This window comes from Micrasema longulum, unplaced genomic scaffold (genome assembly GCF_059751315.1).
Source record: "Micrasema longulum isolate JH-2025_06_02 unplaced genomic scaffold, ASM5975131v1 h1tg003183l, whole genome shotgun sequence".
Taxonomy (NCBI): Eukaryota; Metazoa; Arthropoda; class Insecta; order Trichoptera; family Brachycentridae; genus Micrasema; species Micrasema longulum.
In genome coordinates this window covers 79066-92565 of record NW_028280274.1, presented here as the reverse complement: position 1 = coordinate 92565, position 13500 = coordinate 79066, and the positions used below count along the sequence as shown (strand labels likewise).

The 13500-nt window shown below is 31.2% G+C and overlaps 1 protein-coding gene across 2 annotated transcripts in view; it reads left to right on the top strand.

Annotated features, from left to right (window-relative positions):
• The first annotated feature begins 274 nt into the window (after positions 1-274).
• Positions 275-13500, top strand: part of Tsf3 (Transferrin 3) — a 53144-nt gene continuing 39918 nt past the window's right edge. For both annotated transcript variants that reach the window (XM_088241946.1, XM_088241945.1), the window contains exon 1: positions 275-560. In XM_088241946.1, the coding sequence (XP_088098072.1) occupies positions 455-560 (106 nt within the window). In that variant the 5' untranslated portion in view covers positions 275-454. The remainder of the gene's footprint in view (positions 561-13500) is intronic.

Here is a 13500-nt window from a genome sequence, read left to right as displayed (position 1 = left end):
AACCGTTTTCGTGTGAAATTTTAAATATTTTCACAGACCATTATTAATTAAAAATGGTAAAAAACAGCATATTTCTCTATTAAATTAGGCCTGAAATGGTTAATGGCGCAGCCATGACAGACAACAAGGCCGGATAACGAGTTTGAGACGTTTCAATGTATCGGGGAAAACCACTTATAGTACCTCAACGAAGACATGATGCTAAAATATAATCCCACTCTTTTTTCGTTGGCCGAGGCTTTACAGACACCTCTACCACCTTCTGACCACTCTCAGTTTTACATCAGAAATAGCCAGCGCCGGTGCTGGTCGAATTAGGTACAATACACCCAAATTATATTCCCATCAACATAATTGAGGCTTCAAACAAACCATTAAGCAATCGAATCTGATGACATCGAGTCAACAATAAGCTGAAACAGTGTACTTCTCTGTGTTCAAATAACAGTGGAAAATGACATTGTTAGTGAAAATATTGAGTGTTTTTTTGACTGTAGCTATTTTTTGTGGAAATTCAATTCAACAAAAAGCTGGATACGGTTCTGGAAGTAATGGAAATTGTAAGTTGAAATTATTGGATATTTTATTTTCATATTTAATTGTAGAAAATGCAAAATTAACGATTTTACGTAGAAAAACGCAAAATTCGCTGAATTAACAAATAATATTTTTTAAATGTATCAAAAATGCGATATTATAATGCATTTGTAAAAGTAGCTACGCGTGTTTTTTAGTTATGTATTTCACTCACTACAAGAAAGATCATTTTATTTTTATTTACAATCATCGGTAACCTTAGAATTTTCATTTTGTGGTTTCACAAAAAACACACAGAAAACTTAAGAAAAAAAGGATTTTACTTCAGGGTTAATTCCATTTATTTATTCGATTCCCGTCATAGTGGACATGAAATATTAATATAAATTTATGTTTTTACACCAGAATATTTCCTGGTTCCTGGACTGGTACCTAAAGCGTAAGGCTGATCATCTAACCTTCATGTAACATCGAAGTACGAAAGTAAATGATCGAGATACGCTGCGATTGGTATGCCAATTCAGTGCCCTATGCACCCTTAGGTGCGGAAAGTGTTTTATTCAATAAAAATTCCAAAACGTATGGCGAGCAGGTACATAAATAAATAAGTTTGTACATAAATAAATCATGAATACATACGGACTTTGCGAATTGCGGCATTCAATAAATTATTTAATTAGATACCTTATATATATTTTATTTAACATCTATTACATCAAAAATTCTAAAGACAGAGTTTTTATTTTCAATTGTAATGTTGGTTTGTTTAAGAAAAACATTGACAATTTAAAAATATATTATCACGTTTTTTTTCATCCGTTACTTTATACTATTTTTTTTATTTTTTTTTTGAAACCAACACAGGCATAGTAATGAACAATACATAAAGAATAACAATAAATAACAAGACCAATTTTGGGTTTCATATAGGAACAAAAATATAAAAAAACAAAACGTACAGATCGCTAGGGGGGAAATGAAGTGGGATGGGAAAATAAGGAAGGAAGAGAAAAAGGAAGAAGAAATAGTAAGTAAATATAAAACAATGAAAAACTAGTAAAAATTAGTATAAATGTACGCATAAAACATTACATATGGTGTAATACGTGTTGTAACTTACGGGTGGATTTATTTTCATTGCATCCTTTTTTATTTTTTAAATTTATTAATACGTTATTCTCAGGCAAAAGTCCTGCAAAAATAAATCAAGTGGAGATTTGTCGGCCTCGTAGTGTACTAGTTAGTGCGTTTGCCTACCATTAAATAAATTTAAAAAAATAACTTAACCCTACGTAAATTTATCGTGCCGTGCGGATTTTTGCGAACGTGTGAATCGGAATATCTTTTATTCTCGACACGGAAGGACACTTTCTACAAATATGTGAAATAATGGAGGTAGCAAATATAATTAAAATTAAGGAATTTTCGTGCATCTTTATAAAGGCTAAATACATGGATCGACTGATCGTATAATAACGACGCGTGTGATTTTCTTCGACTTTACACGAGGCGGCTTAATTATTTTCAACAGTGGCATTTTTTGCATATTCGTCGTTGTTCTGCGATAACGTTTGTGCAATAGTGACGGGGTTTCTTCGTGACCGGCATCGTCGCACTGGTCACATCTGATGAAGAAATAAAAAAATAATGAAACTGAAATCCCCAAATTTTCTTTAACGAGTATCACTCGTAATTTATTTACAAAAATTAAAAAAAGTATTTTGAAAATAGAGTTGAGCAATTTCAGGAACGTCATCATCATTGTTCCCTTTCGGCACCTAATGGTGCATAGGGCACTACACTAGTACTACAATCGCATCGTATCTTGATCATTTTTGTTACATTAAGGTAAGATGATCAGTCTTACGCTTCAGGTACCAGTCCAGGGACTATGAAATATTTTAGTGTGAAAACACCCTTTGAAATAAATCTTTCATATCAATCATGTCGGGAATTGAACCCGAGACCTTTCTCATGGCAGGCTAACGCGCTGACCATTACACCACGAGGCCGACAATTTCAGGATCGCCCTTTCAAAACACGGTATTTGCCCCAAATGGCGATTTGAATTAGATTTTTTAATTAAAAATTATTAGCGAGGCGTTTCGACAACCTGAAAATTTACCAAAACACGCTAATAATCAGGTTAAAAAAATATCCATGTCTTATAGTTTTTTTTAAAACATGATATTTTATATATCCCTAATTTCAATAATTTATATTCAGTGCTAATGAAATATAAATAAAATTATAAACTCAACATAAATTACAAATAAGATTATCTTCAGGCTTAGTCGTAAGGTGTAATTTTTTCTAAAATATTGTTCACGCGATTTGTCGCAAATCACCAAAAATCATCTGCTGAAAAATTAAGTTTCATGCGAAGGCGGTCTCAGTGGTTTAGTGGTCAAGACGCTTGACTAACACACGGAAAGTTCTGAGTTCGACTCCCGGTAAGAACAGAAAAATTAAATGTGATTTTTCTCGAGCCTGGGTGTTCTGTGATGTAATTCACCACTGCAATTGGGCCTGTTGTGGTGCAAAAAACAAATGTTTGTTAAAAAAAATGGTCCTCAATTGTGTTAAATTTGTGGATTACACAGGATGTGAATGATGAATCCTGTTATAAAAAAAACTCAAGATTTAATCAGTTACATTGCCATATGTGATCACCAGGGGCGTGCGGTGAGGTTTTCGATTAGGGAAGCAGTCACTTGTTTCTAAGTACATACATTGCTAAAATTGATGCCTACTGCTAACACAGAAATTCGGATTTAGTGCTTTTAAATAACATGAAAATTAATTTTATGCCATAATTTCAGCTTAGGAGAGTTATAATACTATCGCGTCTACCGATTTAAGTACTAAATTTATTATCAAACCGTCATAATATATAAAAAATATACATGGATTGGTTCGTTAGAATTGCTTCCACAGAGATATTAAAGATCTCAATTTACGACTTGTGTAATCAGTGCTGGGCGACCGTCAGACTTACTCAATTCTATATTCTGAAATTAGACGGAGCGCAGTTTATTTTACTTCAGTCCGCGCATAACTGCGTATTCGAAAGGTTGCGTGTGAACTTGTCGCAATATTTTAGAAGTTATTAATGAATGAACATTGAACCCATCTCAGGTCGCCACGATTAACAACTAATAATAAAAATATATTAGTTGTATTTACTTAAGTGATTAGTTAACTCACAGTTGATTTTATTGAATTTAAAAAAAAATAGGTGGTTTAGAAGTCAAATTTTTACGGGAGCATTGGTTGCATCCAATCTATGGATGGACTTTGCATGGTGATCACTGCTGTATTTGTGAACGTTGTAGGTTTTTTTAGTAAACGTTTTCTCGACTGTGCTGAATTAAAACGTTTATTATTTATTTATAAATTTATTGCAAAAAAAATAAAATATATATACATACTTAATAACAGGGAATCTATATAAAACCAATTAATGTCAAATGAAAACGGAGTGTTCTCTGTTTATGATAGTCTCCATCTAACATGGCACAGCCTGTTCTAAGATTGAGATTTTCTATCTTTAGAGCATAAGTAGTCCTATACTAATAAAACAATAACACAAAAAAGAAAAACTAAGACTATTTAATTATAAATGCCTAGTTGATCAAATGTAAGAAATTAAAAATCGTTATTATATAAATATATAGTAAATATATGTGCCAATAATACATGTTACTTAAACATAAATAATATAGTATAATATATAAAAAAACAAATATAAAGCAATGAAATACCTAAAAATATAAATAATATGTGTACCAATTATATAAAGTATTACGTTTTTTTATTTACATACATTTTTCAAAAAAATCTCCCGCTATACTATTTATATGTGCAGTTATTTTTATTTTAAAATTTGTTTAACATTTTGAGTCTATTATATTTGGCAATAAATTATTAAATATTTTTGGAGCAATTACATTATATTGCTTTTTAACAAAGGCGGTTGATACAAATAGTACAATACAGTTAATTTGTGTTGCTGAACGAGTGTTTATATTTTGTTGGGTTCTTTTGACCTCACTTAATTTATCATAAAATTTAAGTAGTAGGCACCTCACAAACAAATGTCTTACATCCAATGTCATATTGTAATACAAAAGGTTTGCTGGGGATTAGGGCAAGGGATTGGTGTACGAATTACTGGAGAATAATAAGGTGATTTTTGTGTAATAATCAAATGAACAAGCAAACGTTTGAATTCAACACACTCGAGATAATGTGTATTCAACAATCATTTAAAAAAAGTATAAATAGCATGCTACATCATTGTAATAAAAAAACAATTGATGCGTCAATTGACAAACAACCGCAGAGCATGTTTTTGCCTAGAGCAAAAATAAAAGATGTCGTTAATATAGTTTAAAAAAATTAAAATAGTAAATCTGCTGGATTTGATAATATTAGAATGTATGATGTAAAAAAACATAGATTTATTAGGACCAGTATTAACACATTAAATTAATTGCATTATACTTCAAGCGGAAATACCAGAATTACTTAAATATAGTATAGTGAGACCCATATATAAAAGTGGTAAACATTCAGACATTAGTAACTATCGACCAATAAGTATTTTACCTGTTTTTGAAAAAATATTAGAAAAATACATAGCTCAAAAATTAATTAATTATTTATCAAAATTTTCTATAATTGATCAAAATTAATATGGTTTCCAAAAGAAAAATAGTACGGAATTATTATTACAAGATTTTTCAAATGGAATAAATAATGAACTAAATGAAAAATATCATACCCTTGTTCTATTTATTGACAATTCAAAGGCATTTGATACAATTAACCGTTCAAAATTCACAGATACATTAAATGACATTGGAATCAGAGGAAACCTTTTAAAACTTTTCAAAAATTATTTAACTAATAGAAAAATATGTGTCAAAGTATTAAATGAAAATAGTGAAATAGAACACGTTTCTTCGGGGGTGCCACAAGGATCAATATTGGGCCCTACCTAGTATATAATATATGTGACAGTCATGAATAAACTATTTGACAATGTCAAACACTATGTATACGCCGATGAAACTGCTTTAGTTGTGTCTCACAAGGATCTCAAAACTGCAGAGAAATCATTGCAAGAATACTTTTTAAGACTATTTTGTAAATATTTTTGAAAAATAAAAAAAATTCACTCACACTCATACAGCAGTGATCACGTCTGACATTTAAAACGAAATTAATTAAATTTCCAATTCAACGTTCGTGTCGGTTTGTTTTTTGTTTTCCTCGTAAGTAAGTACAGTTATTTGGCGAAAAATCGGCGTTTACTATAAAAAATAATACTATATATTGCATTTGCAAAATAGTAAGAAGTATAATATCTAATACAAAAAAGTGAAATATAAATTACAATAAATTGATGTTCCGTTGTGATCGCGAATATGATAAACAACCATGGTGAGAAATTGTTATCACGTCGCTTATTAGTACGTCGATAGTTATTTGTGATTGAGTTACAGGGAGCTGTCAATACTAACATACTACAACAGAGATTCAGAACATGTTGGATAAGGAAATTTAGAAGTCTAGGCATCTACAGGACTCTTGACCAGTCTTTGGCTGGTTGAAGTGGCCATTTTACACCCCGTATAACATTCAGCATTCTGTCTATATTTGAACATCTTTATTTTTTCAATTATTTCAAATGTTGATGTTTGTGAAGTTAGACAGCTGAAACCTTTATTGATGTGGGTGAGATTCATCTGATTGAATTATTTTACCCACATACTAAGCAAGGTTTCTGGTCTTTTACTTCACAAACATCAACATAAATTGAAGAATTGAAGAAATATAGATGTTTAAATAAAGGCATAATGCTGAATGTTATACAGTGTATAAAGTGGCCACTCAAACAACCCAATGACTGGTTATGAGCCCTGTAGATGCCTAGATTTATTTATTTTCTAATCTTAAATGTTCTCTATCTCTGTTGCAGTATGCTTTCTTAAATTTTTTTATATTTTTTTAAAAGTAATAACCCGCTAAGTCTGCACCCAGACCAATTGAGAATAAAATCTTTCTTAATTTTTTTCTTGCTACTGGCGGGAATCGAACCCGCGACGCCAGTTTCACAGTTGGCCGTCTAACCAACTGCGTCACGGCGCCTATTATTTAATTTATTTATTTATATCTGACAATATCAATGAACCGTAACTTCAAGGATATTTTGAATGTGACAAAAAACTCAATAAAGCCCTAAAGACTCTACGGAATTTATCGAGATTTATAGGTGTTTCATAATATTGTCATTCAGACCAACACTCAAATTAAACTCTGAAGAGTCGGTGAAAAATGCCTCGCAGCATTAGTCTCCCGCCTACAGGACTTTTCAGCGAAGGCATTCACTGACTAATATTAAAATGGTAAAACTGTGTGGATACTATGGGACTAGATAAGATAAATTAAATATGTAGTTTTGGTACATAAAAAGGATAATTTTTTAACGCAAAACGGTAATTTCATTTCCAATACCTAATATTATGTAAACTTAAATCTCGTCATTATTGTGTCATTTAGGATTTTGTGTTTTTAAAATATGCCTGTAGGCTTTTATTTTAATAGAATATAGCGGGCGACGTCATTTAGAATTTAAAATACGACTGTATTGTTTTTTTTAGTAGGAGGGGCATCAAGAATCCTTGTAACTAAAAGCTTGAAAACCACTGATCTAGATAGTTAGCAAAAACAAAATAGATAGACTCCGTCGTAGATTAAAAATACAGATTTACCAAATTTAGCAAATATTTTCTTGGAAATAATATTAATACAGGTAATAATTGTGTTATTTATATAGGAAATAAGTGTGTGAGTAACTTGACTTTAGTTATTATGTGGCCAAAATGAGTGTGTGAGTAACTTGACTTTAGTTATTATGTGGCCAAAATGAGTGTGTGAGTAACTTGACTTTAGTTATTATGTGGCCAAAATTAAAAATGTTAATTCAAAATATGCATTTATTTAATAAGATAATTTTTTTACAGAATTCACGGTACAAGTTCCTTTAACATACACAAATTATTCTGATACTTATTCTTAGAGTTAGGGGTCAGCGTGGCGTCTCTGTGGCATATGACCTATTCTCGCCCTTATAGCCCAGGTCTATAAAGATCCTGGCTACTGTGTGGAAGGCGAAAGTTTACATTTTGTTAAATCTCCCCCTCCAAGCCCAGGTCCGTAAGTATCGGTCTATTAGGTAGGAAGCAAGCTCTTTCATTTTCCTCAGGTTTACCCAGTGGTCCCCCGAGGATGAGGTTCCTTTTATGATGCAAAGCATCATACTCACATATAATGTGTATAGGTGTTTCCTCATCTGCGCTGCATAACCTACATCTATGTAGAAGTTTCGGAAAGGTTCATTCTAGCAAGGTGTTTGTTCAATCTGCAGTGCCCTGTGAGGGCTCTACATACACACATACATATATTTTTAATATTATATGGTAATTTGATTGTTAAGGAAAATTTGATTAAAAAGTTATTAGGTTACTAAAAATACGTTGAGTAAATATTACGCTCGTAGAAAATGTGTTTCGCATTTAAAATACAAGAAAGTATTTCAAAAGTATTTTATTAATATTCATATAGGATCAAATTTAGTAGGTTATTTATTATTTTGGCAGAAAAATGTTTTAAATTCATAATTTAATTATATGTTTTATAAACATACACAATAATTAATAAATTTGAGATTATTACTAGAACAGAACCGTGCATCGAAAAACTTTCTCGGAAAAAAATATAAATGTCCAAAGTAATATTGTTTAAGAGGTAGCTCTCCCAACAGACATAACTATTATCAGGTTGGTGAATATATTATAAAAAAATTCTAATAATGGAGAACGTAGAAAATAAGTTTTTTGGACTTTTCTACTCCAAAAAACTGCGGAGAGATTGCGGATATTATACGTGCCCCTATTCCACCTACTTTTTAAGGGTATTCTTGAGTTCAACAGTTGGACTAGAGGGGTTGTGTATGTTACTAAGCATTTCTTTAGATTGTTGCGCAGTATTGTCGACAACCCTGAAATTATGCGTTACGTTTGTTTTTATGATCCTGGGCCGCGATTCCAATCATCATCTTCATCGGTACATATCGAGACTGTATAAAGTAAAATTCGTTTACTTGTATAAAAAGTACAAAAATGTGTATATTTATATGAAAACTTAAAGTTCCTTCATCAGTTACCTGTAATTAAAGTTTTAAAGAACATGTCCTACTTTTCATACAGAAAATTTAAAATCAAAGATAATTGTAAACTTTCCTTAGCAATGAGGCTTGATCACAGAATTTTCTACATTCCAATACACAGGACCAACATGCCTCTATTGAACAAAAACAATATTTGCGTTGATAATTTTCATGTCTCTGAGGATGTTTTCAGATGCAAGGTTCTCTCGCTCTTTAAACGAAACTTTGATGGTTATAATGGGCCTACCACACACTCGACGAGTAGCATGGGAAGTAGCGAAGAAAAGAGGCAGAGACGTAGTGTGGCAACATTACTCGTCATGCCGCACGTCATGCTCCTCGTCGTACCCGCCGCTCCCTATTTTGTCGGTTTTTGAGCGCGAGTCAAAGGACCGGCAATATGAGCGCGAGTAGCTGGCCACATAATCGTGCGGTTGCAGTACGCATGTGGTACGCATTGAGCGTTCACACAAGACACATGCGTCATTTTTGAATGATGTATATTTCTTTGTATGCCATTTTTTTTATTTTTTTATTCATTTTTTTTGTTTTTTTTATAATGAACATAATAATAAAACAGAGTATTAAAAAAATAAAGCATAATTACATATCAACGAAATACATATTAATATAAAAATAGGAAACAAAAAATCCCACTAAGGCATGGCCTGTTCGTGGGTTTACAAGAAAATGTTAATGAATTTTCGCTCCTATAATAAATAATGGACAGTTGAAATATTTTTGTATGACATAAGAAAGAAAAAATAAAATATTCTGGAAAAAATAATATGTTTTTTTAAATTATTTTTTATAGGAATTAAAAGAGGAAATAAAAAATATTTTTAAAAAACACCAAAATATTCCTTATTATTAAAGGGCAACAAAATAAATCATAGAAAAAAATAGTTCATATTTTCAGTTTGAATCCAGGATAGTGCATGTTTTTTAAATGAAGGCAAATTTTGAAAGTTTGGAATCAATGAAATATTATCAGTAAAAAAAGAATTAAAAATTTTTGGGCCTATAAAATATGCATGTCTCTGTGCGAGCCTCGTTTTGATATAATTAGCTATACTAAAAATGTAGAGCGCGCACGCTGTCACAGTTTCATCATCCATTGTATAGAAATACAAATGACAATTGCGGAGCGTCGCGATTAATTGCGCGAGTAGAGCAGTGTGTGGGCGGAGAGGGCGACATCGGGCGAGAGGCCGGCACATCGAGGAGCATGAGCATGAGCAGCGCAAGGAGCATAGTGTGGCGGGGCTATAAATATTTAAATTCCTGCTCGTCTAGGGGACAAGCTCATACACAACCTATGCGGGGACCCGAGGTGCATAGGGTGCTCGCCTTATCCGGGGAGCTACCCTCGAACCAGTGCTAACCTGCATGAGACCTCTCGGTGTGTTCTTTTACCTTATCGGCGGACTCTCCCAGGGTATTTTAAACGAGATGATTTATGGAATGGGCATTAAGGTGATTGAAACAGACCAGAATACAGTGTTGAACATATGGGGGCAGATTATACAGTAAAGTTGAATTGAAAACTTACCTCTTGGGATTCGCTTCTTTAGGCTTTTCATAAAATCGTAACCTACCCTAGGTCAAATTTTGGTCACTTTTTATTACAATTAATTAGGAATTTTACTTCCTGATAATAAATTTGTGTAAAATGTACTTTTGTCATTAAATTTCGTAATGTACGTAGGTCCATACTTTACGATACCAACGAGAGAACCCTTTTAATACCCTTTCAGCGCTCTATTTTTTTACCTCCTCTTTCACGGTAGTAGCTGCTTGAATGTGGAATAATCTACTTACTATTCTTTATTTACATTTAAGTCAATATTGAAATGTCACTATCTAAATATTTAAGTTGTTCCTTTATCCTTCTTTTTCCCTTCCTATCCCCTTTATAGTTTAGTGTTAATTTTTAAAATATATTTCTATTTTGTTAATCTTTGTTTTTAAAATTAGTATAAAATTGTAATATTCAATATGTCCATGTACTTGTAATTTTCTCAAACTGAACGGTTTGGGTAGGTAGAAAGAAATTACCTTAAGGCAATATACCCACCCTTGTATGTATATAAATTGTATATGTATATTAAGTTTAAAATATAGATGGAACAGATAAATAAAATATAAACAATATATAAAACAAAATATAAACTTACTCGTATACAGATATTGATACACATATATATATATATATACACACAAACATAAACTTATGCGTCATGCAAATACATACACATACATACGTAAGAGATAGACAATTTATTTAATATATGCGAAACTTCATGATTGCCATGCATTTTTTAAAATCATTCTTTATTTTCATATTTTATTTTTAACATCCAGTTAGAATCTCCAATCCGCGGCATGCATCAAACTCTCTGACTCCCACGACCAATGTCATTAAAGATAATATTTTAATATAATAAATTGAAAATGATATTTTTATAACATGTTAACAATACCGGCAAAAAAAAAACAGTTTGCACAGTCGTCTTCAAAACAGGATAGCGAAAGAACTCTTAATAAAATTTGGATTAAATGTTATTTCGTTCTGAAGGCAATTTGATAATTATGACCCCTCGTTTTGGTAAAATAACTTTCACCTGCCACTATGAAAATGCCCATATAATAAATTATTTCTTAATATGTAAGGTAAAAGTGACGTAACCCTTTCAACCTACGATTATAACATGCATATTGTATATTTATTACGTAATACCATAGGTCATGGTGAAATGGTCTTATTAATATAACCGGATTGTGTTGTTTTATTGCGAAATAAGCCCGGCGATTGGACATCTGATGGATAAGTACACGTTACAGAAGAAAGCAGTAAAAATGGTTACTCTTACTTTTATAACGGATTTTCTTTAAAAAGTATTCAAAAATCTAAAAGCAATGATTTTCTGTTTGTTATTGAGTACAATTATGAATCTTCTCTATCCCCTAGAGAGTGGTTAATTTGAGGTTATTTATTCTTTCCATGCGACAAATTTTTGTTTCATATATGACCACACTGATGATTAAACGTCGAAAAATAAATCTGAAGTGCTTATTTTTCAATTTTTATACTTCTTTGTGGACCATGTCATTGAACATTTATGTTTCTTCAACTCTTCTATCAGTTGATTTTTGTGAAGTTAAAAGGCTGATACCTTTATTGACGTGGGTGAGATTTATCTGACTGAATGATTTCAGCTACAGAGGCAACGGTATTTTTATCGATCTTCGTAAAGCATTTGATAGTTTATCGCACGAAAAACTATTGGAAAAACTTGAACACATTTGTTTGGGAGGAAAAAGTTTATTGAGGCTAATACCATCGCTAAAATTGTATTTAAAAGGTCTAGGACTTACCCTTCAAATTTGATTTTTAATGAACTACATATACCCTTAATTGATGTCATCTTTATTAAAGCATTTATTGTACAAACTTTTTAATAAAAAAAACCCACTCATTTACAAAATTCTCGAAACCCTAAATTTCAAAATAATTTAACTTTACACATATGAAATGCAACTGTAGCTTTAAATCATTCTTCATGTGCTGGGAAAAAAAACTTTAATAATCTTCCAAGAATCTTAAAATCAATAGAAAATATAAACACATTTAAATCTAAATTAAAAATACACACGAGGCCCACCCCATTCTAAAATCCATACAGTAGAAAAATATAATATCTGATTTTAAAGAATTAGTGGAATAAACGAAAATCAACATGGGTCCAAAAGGGCAAGGATTTTCACTTAAACCAGCCAATGACAGGTCATAAGCCCTGTAAATGCCTAGCCTTCCATATTCCCTTCTCAAAAATGTTTTCCCTCTCTGTTGAAATAAATTTAGATAATATTATTGAAAACAATAGTGCATATTAAAATAGGTTTTTTGCACTAAAACAAAGTGGACTTCAGATTTTTATTTCAACTTTAAAATGCATTTTTATTATGACAAAAGTGAACGTCGGTGTGTTATTTACGTATATAAAAGCTTATTGCGATAATTTCTGCATTTTTCCTTCACTTCAAGGCGGCAAAAAGTGGATTTGATATTACAGTACATTCATACGCGTAGATAATACAATAACATGTTATTCCTATCTTATACTTCTTAGTAAACAAGTAAAAAAAATATTATAATATGTTTACTGAGCACAAGTGTTATCACATTCATTTATTGACCGCTCGATACAGTCGGCGATCTACTAATCTTTAACCCTATTAAAGTCTGTACCTTCGATGAATGTTACAATTTGCGTTAACGTTCATTGAAAGGTCATTTATTTATTTATTTGTTTATTTTATTTTATTTTATTATCATAAGCGGCAAATCTGCCTTTTACAAAAATGTATAATACTAACATATTTGGCTTAATGTATTTTTTTTTAAACATAAATTTCCTCTTACCCAAGGTCTATAAAAAAAAAATAAACCTAAAAATTATACAAGATTTATATTTAAAAAAAATAACCTAAAATTAATACAACATATTTAGTAGAAAGTTTAAGCAATTCAAAATTAAATGTAAAAAACAAATTGATTAATAAAATCTTTTAAAGTAATATAACAAGAAAATCATAAGTACTGTTTCATACAGCTGAGCAAAGTGAACAAAAAATTGTGTTTATTATGAAATGCATAAATAAATAAATATAATTACCATCTATATATTTCTATTTTAAATAATAGAGGTGGAGCAACTCTTTGA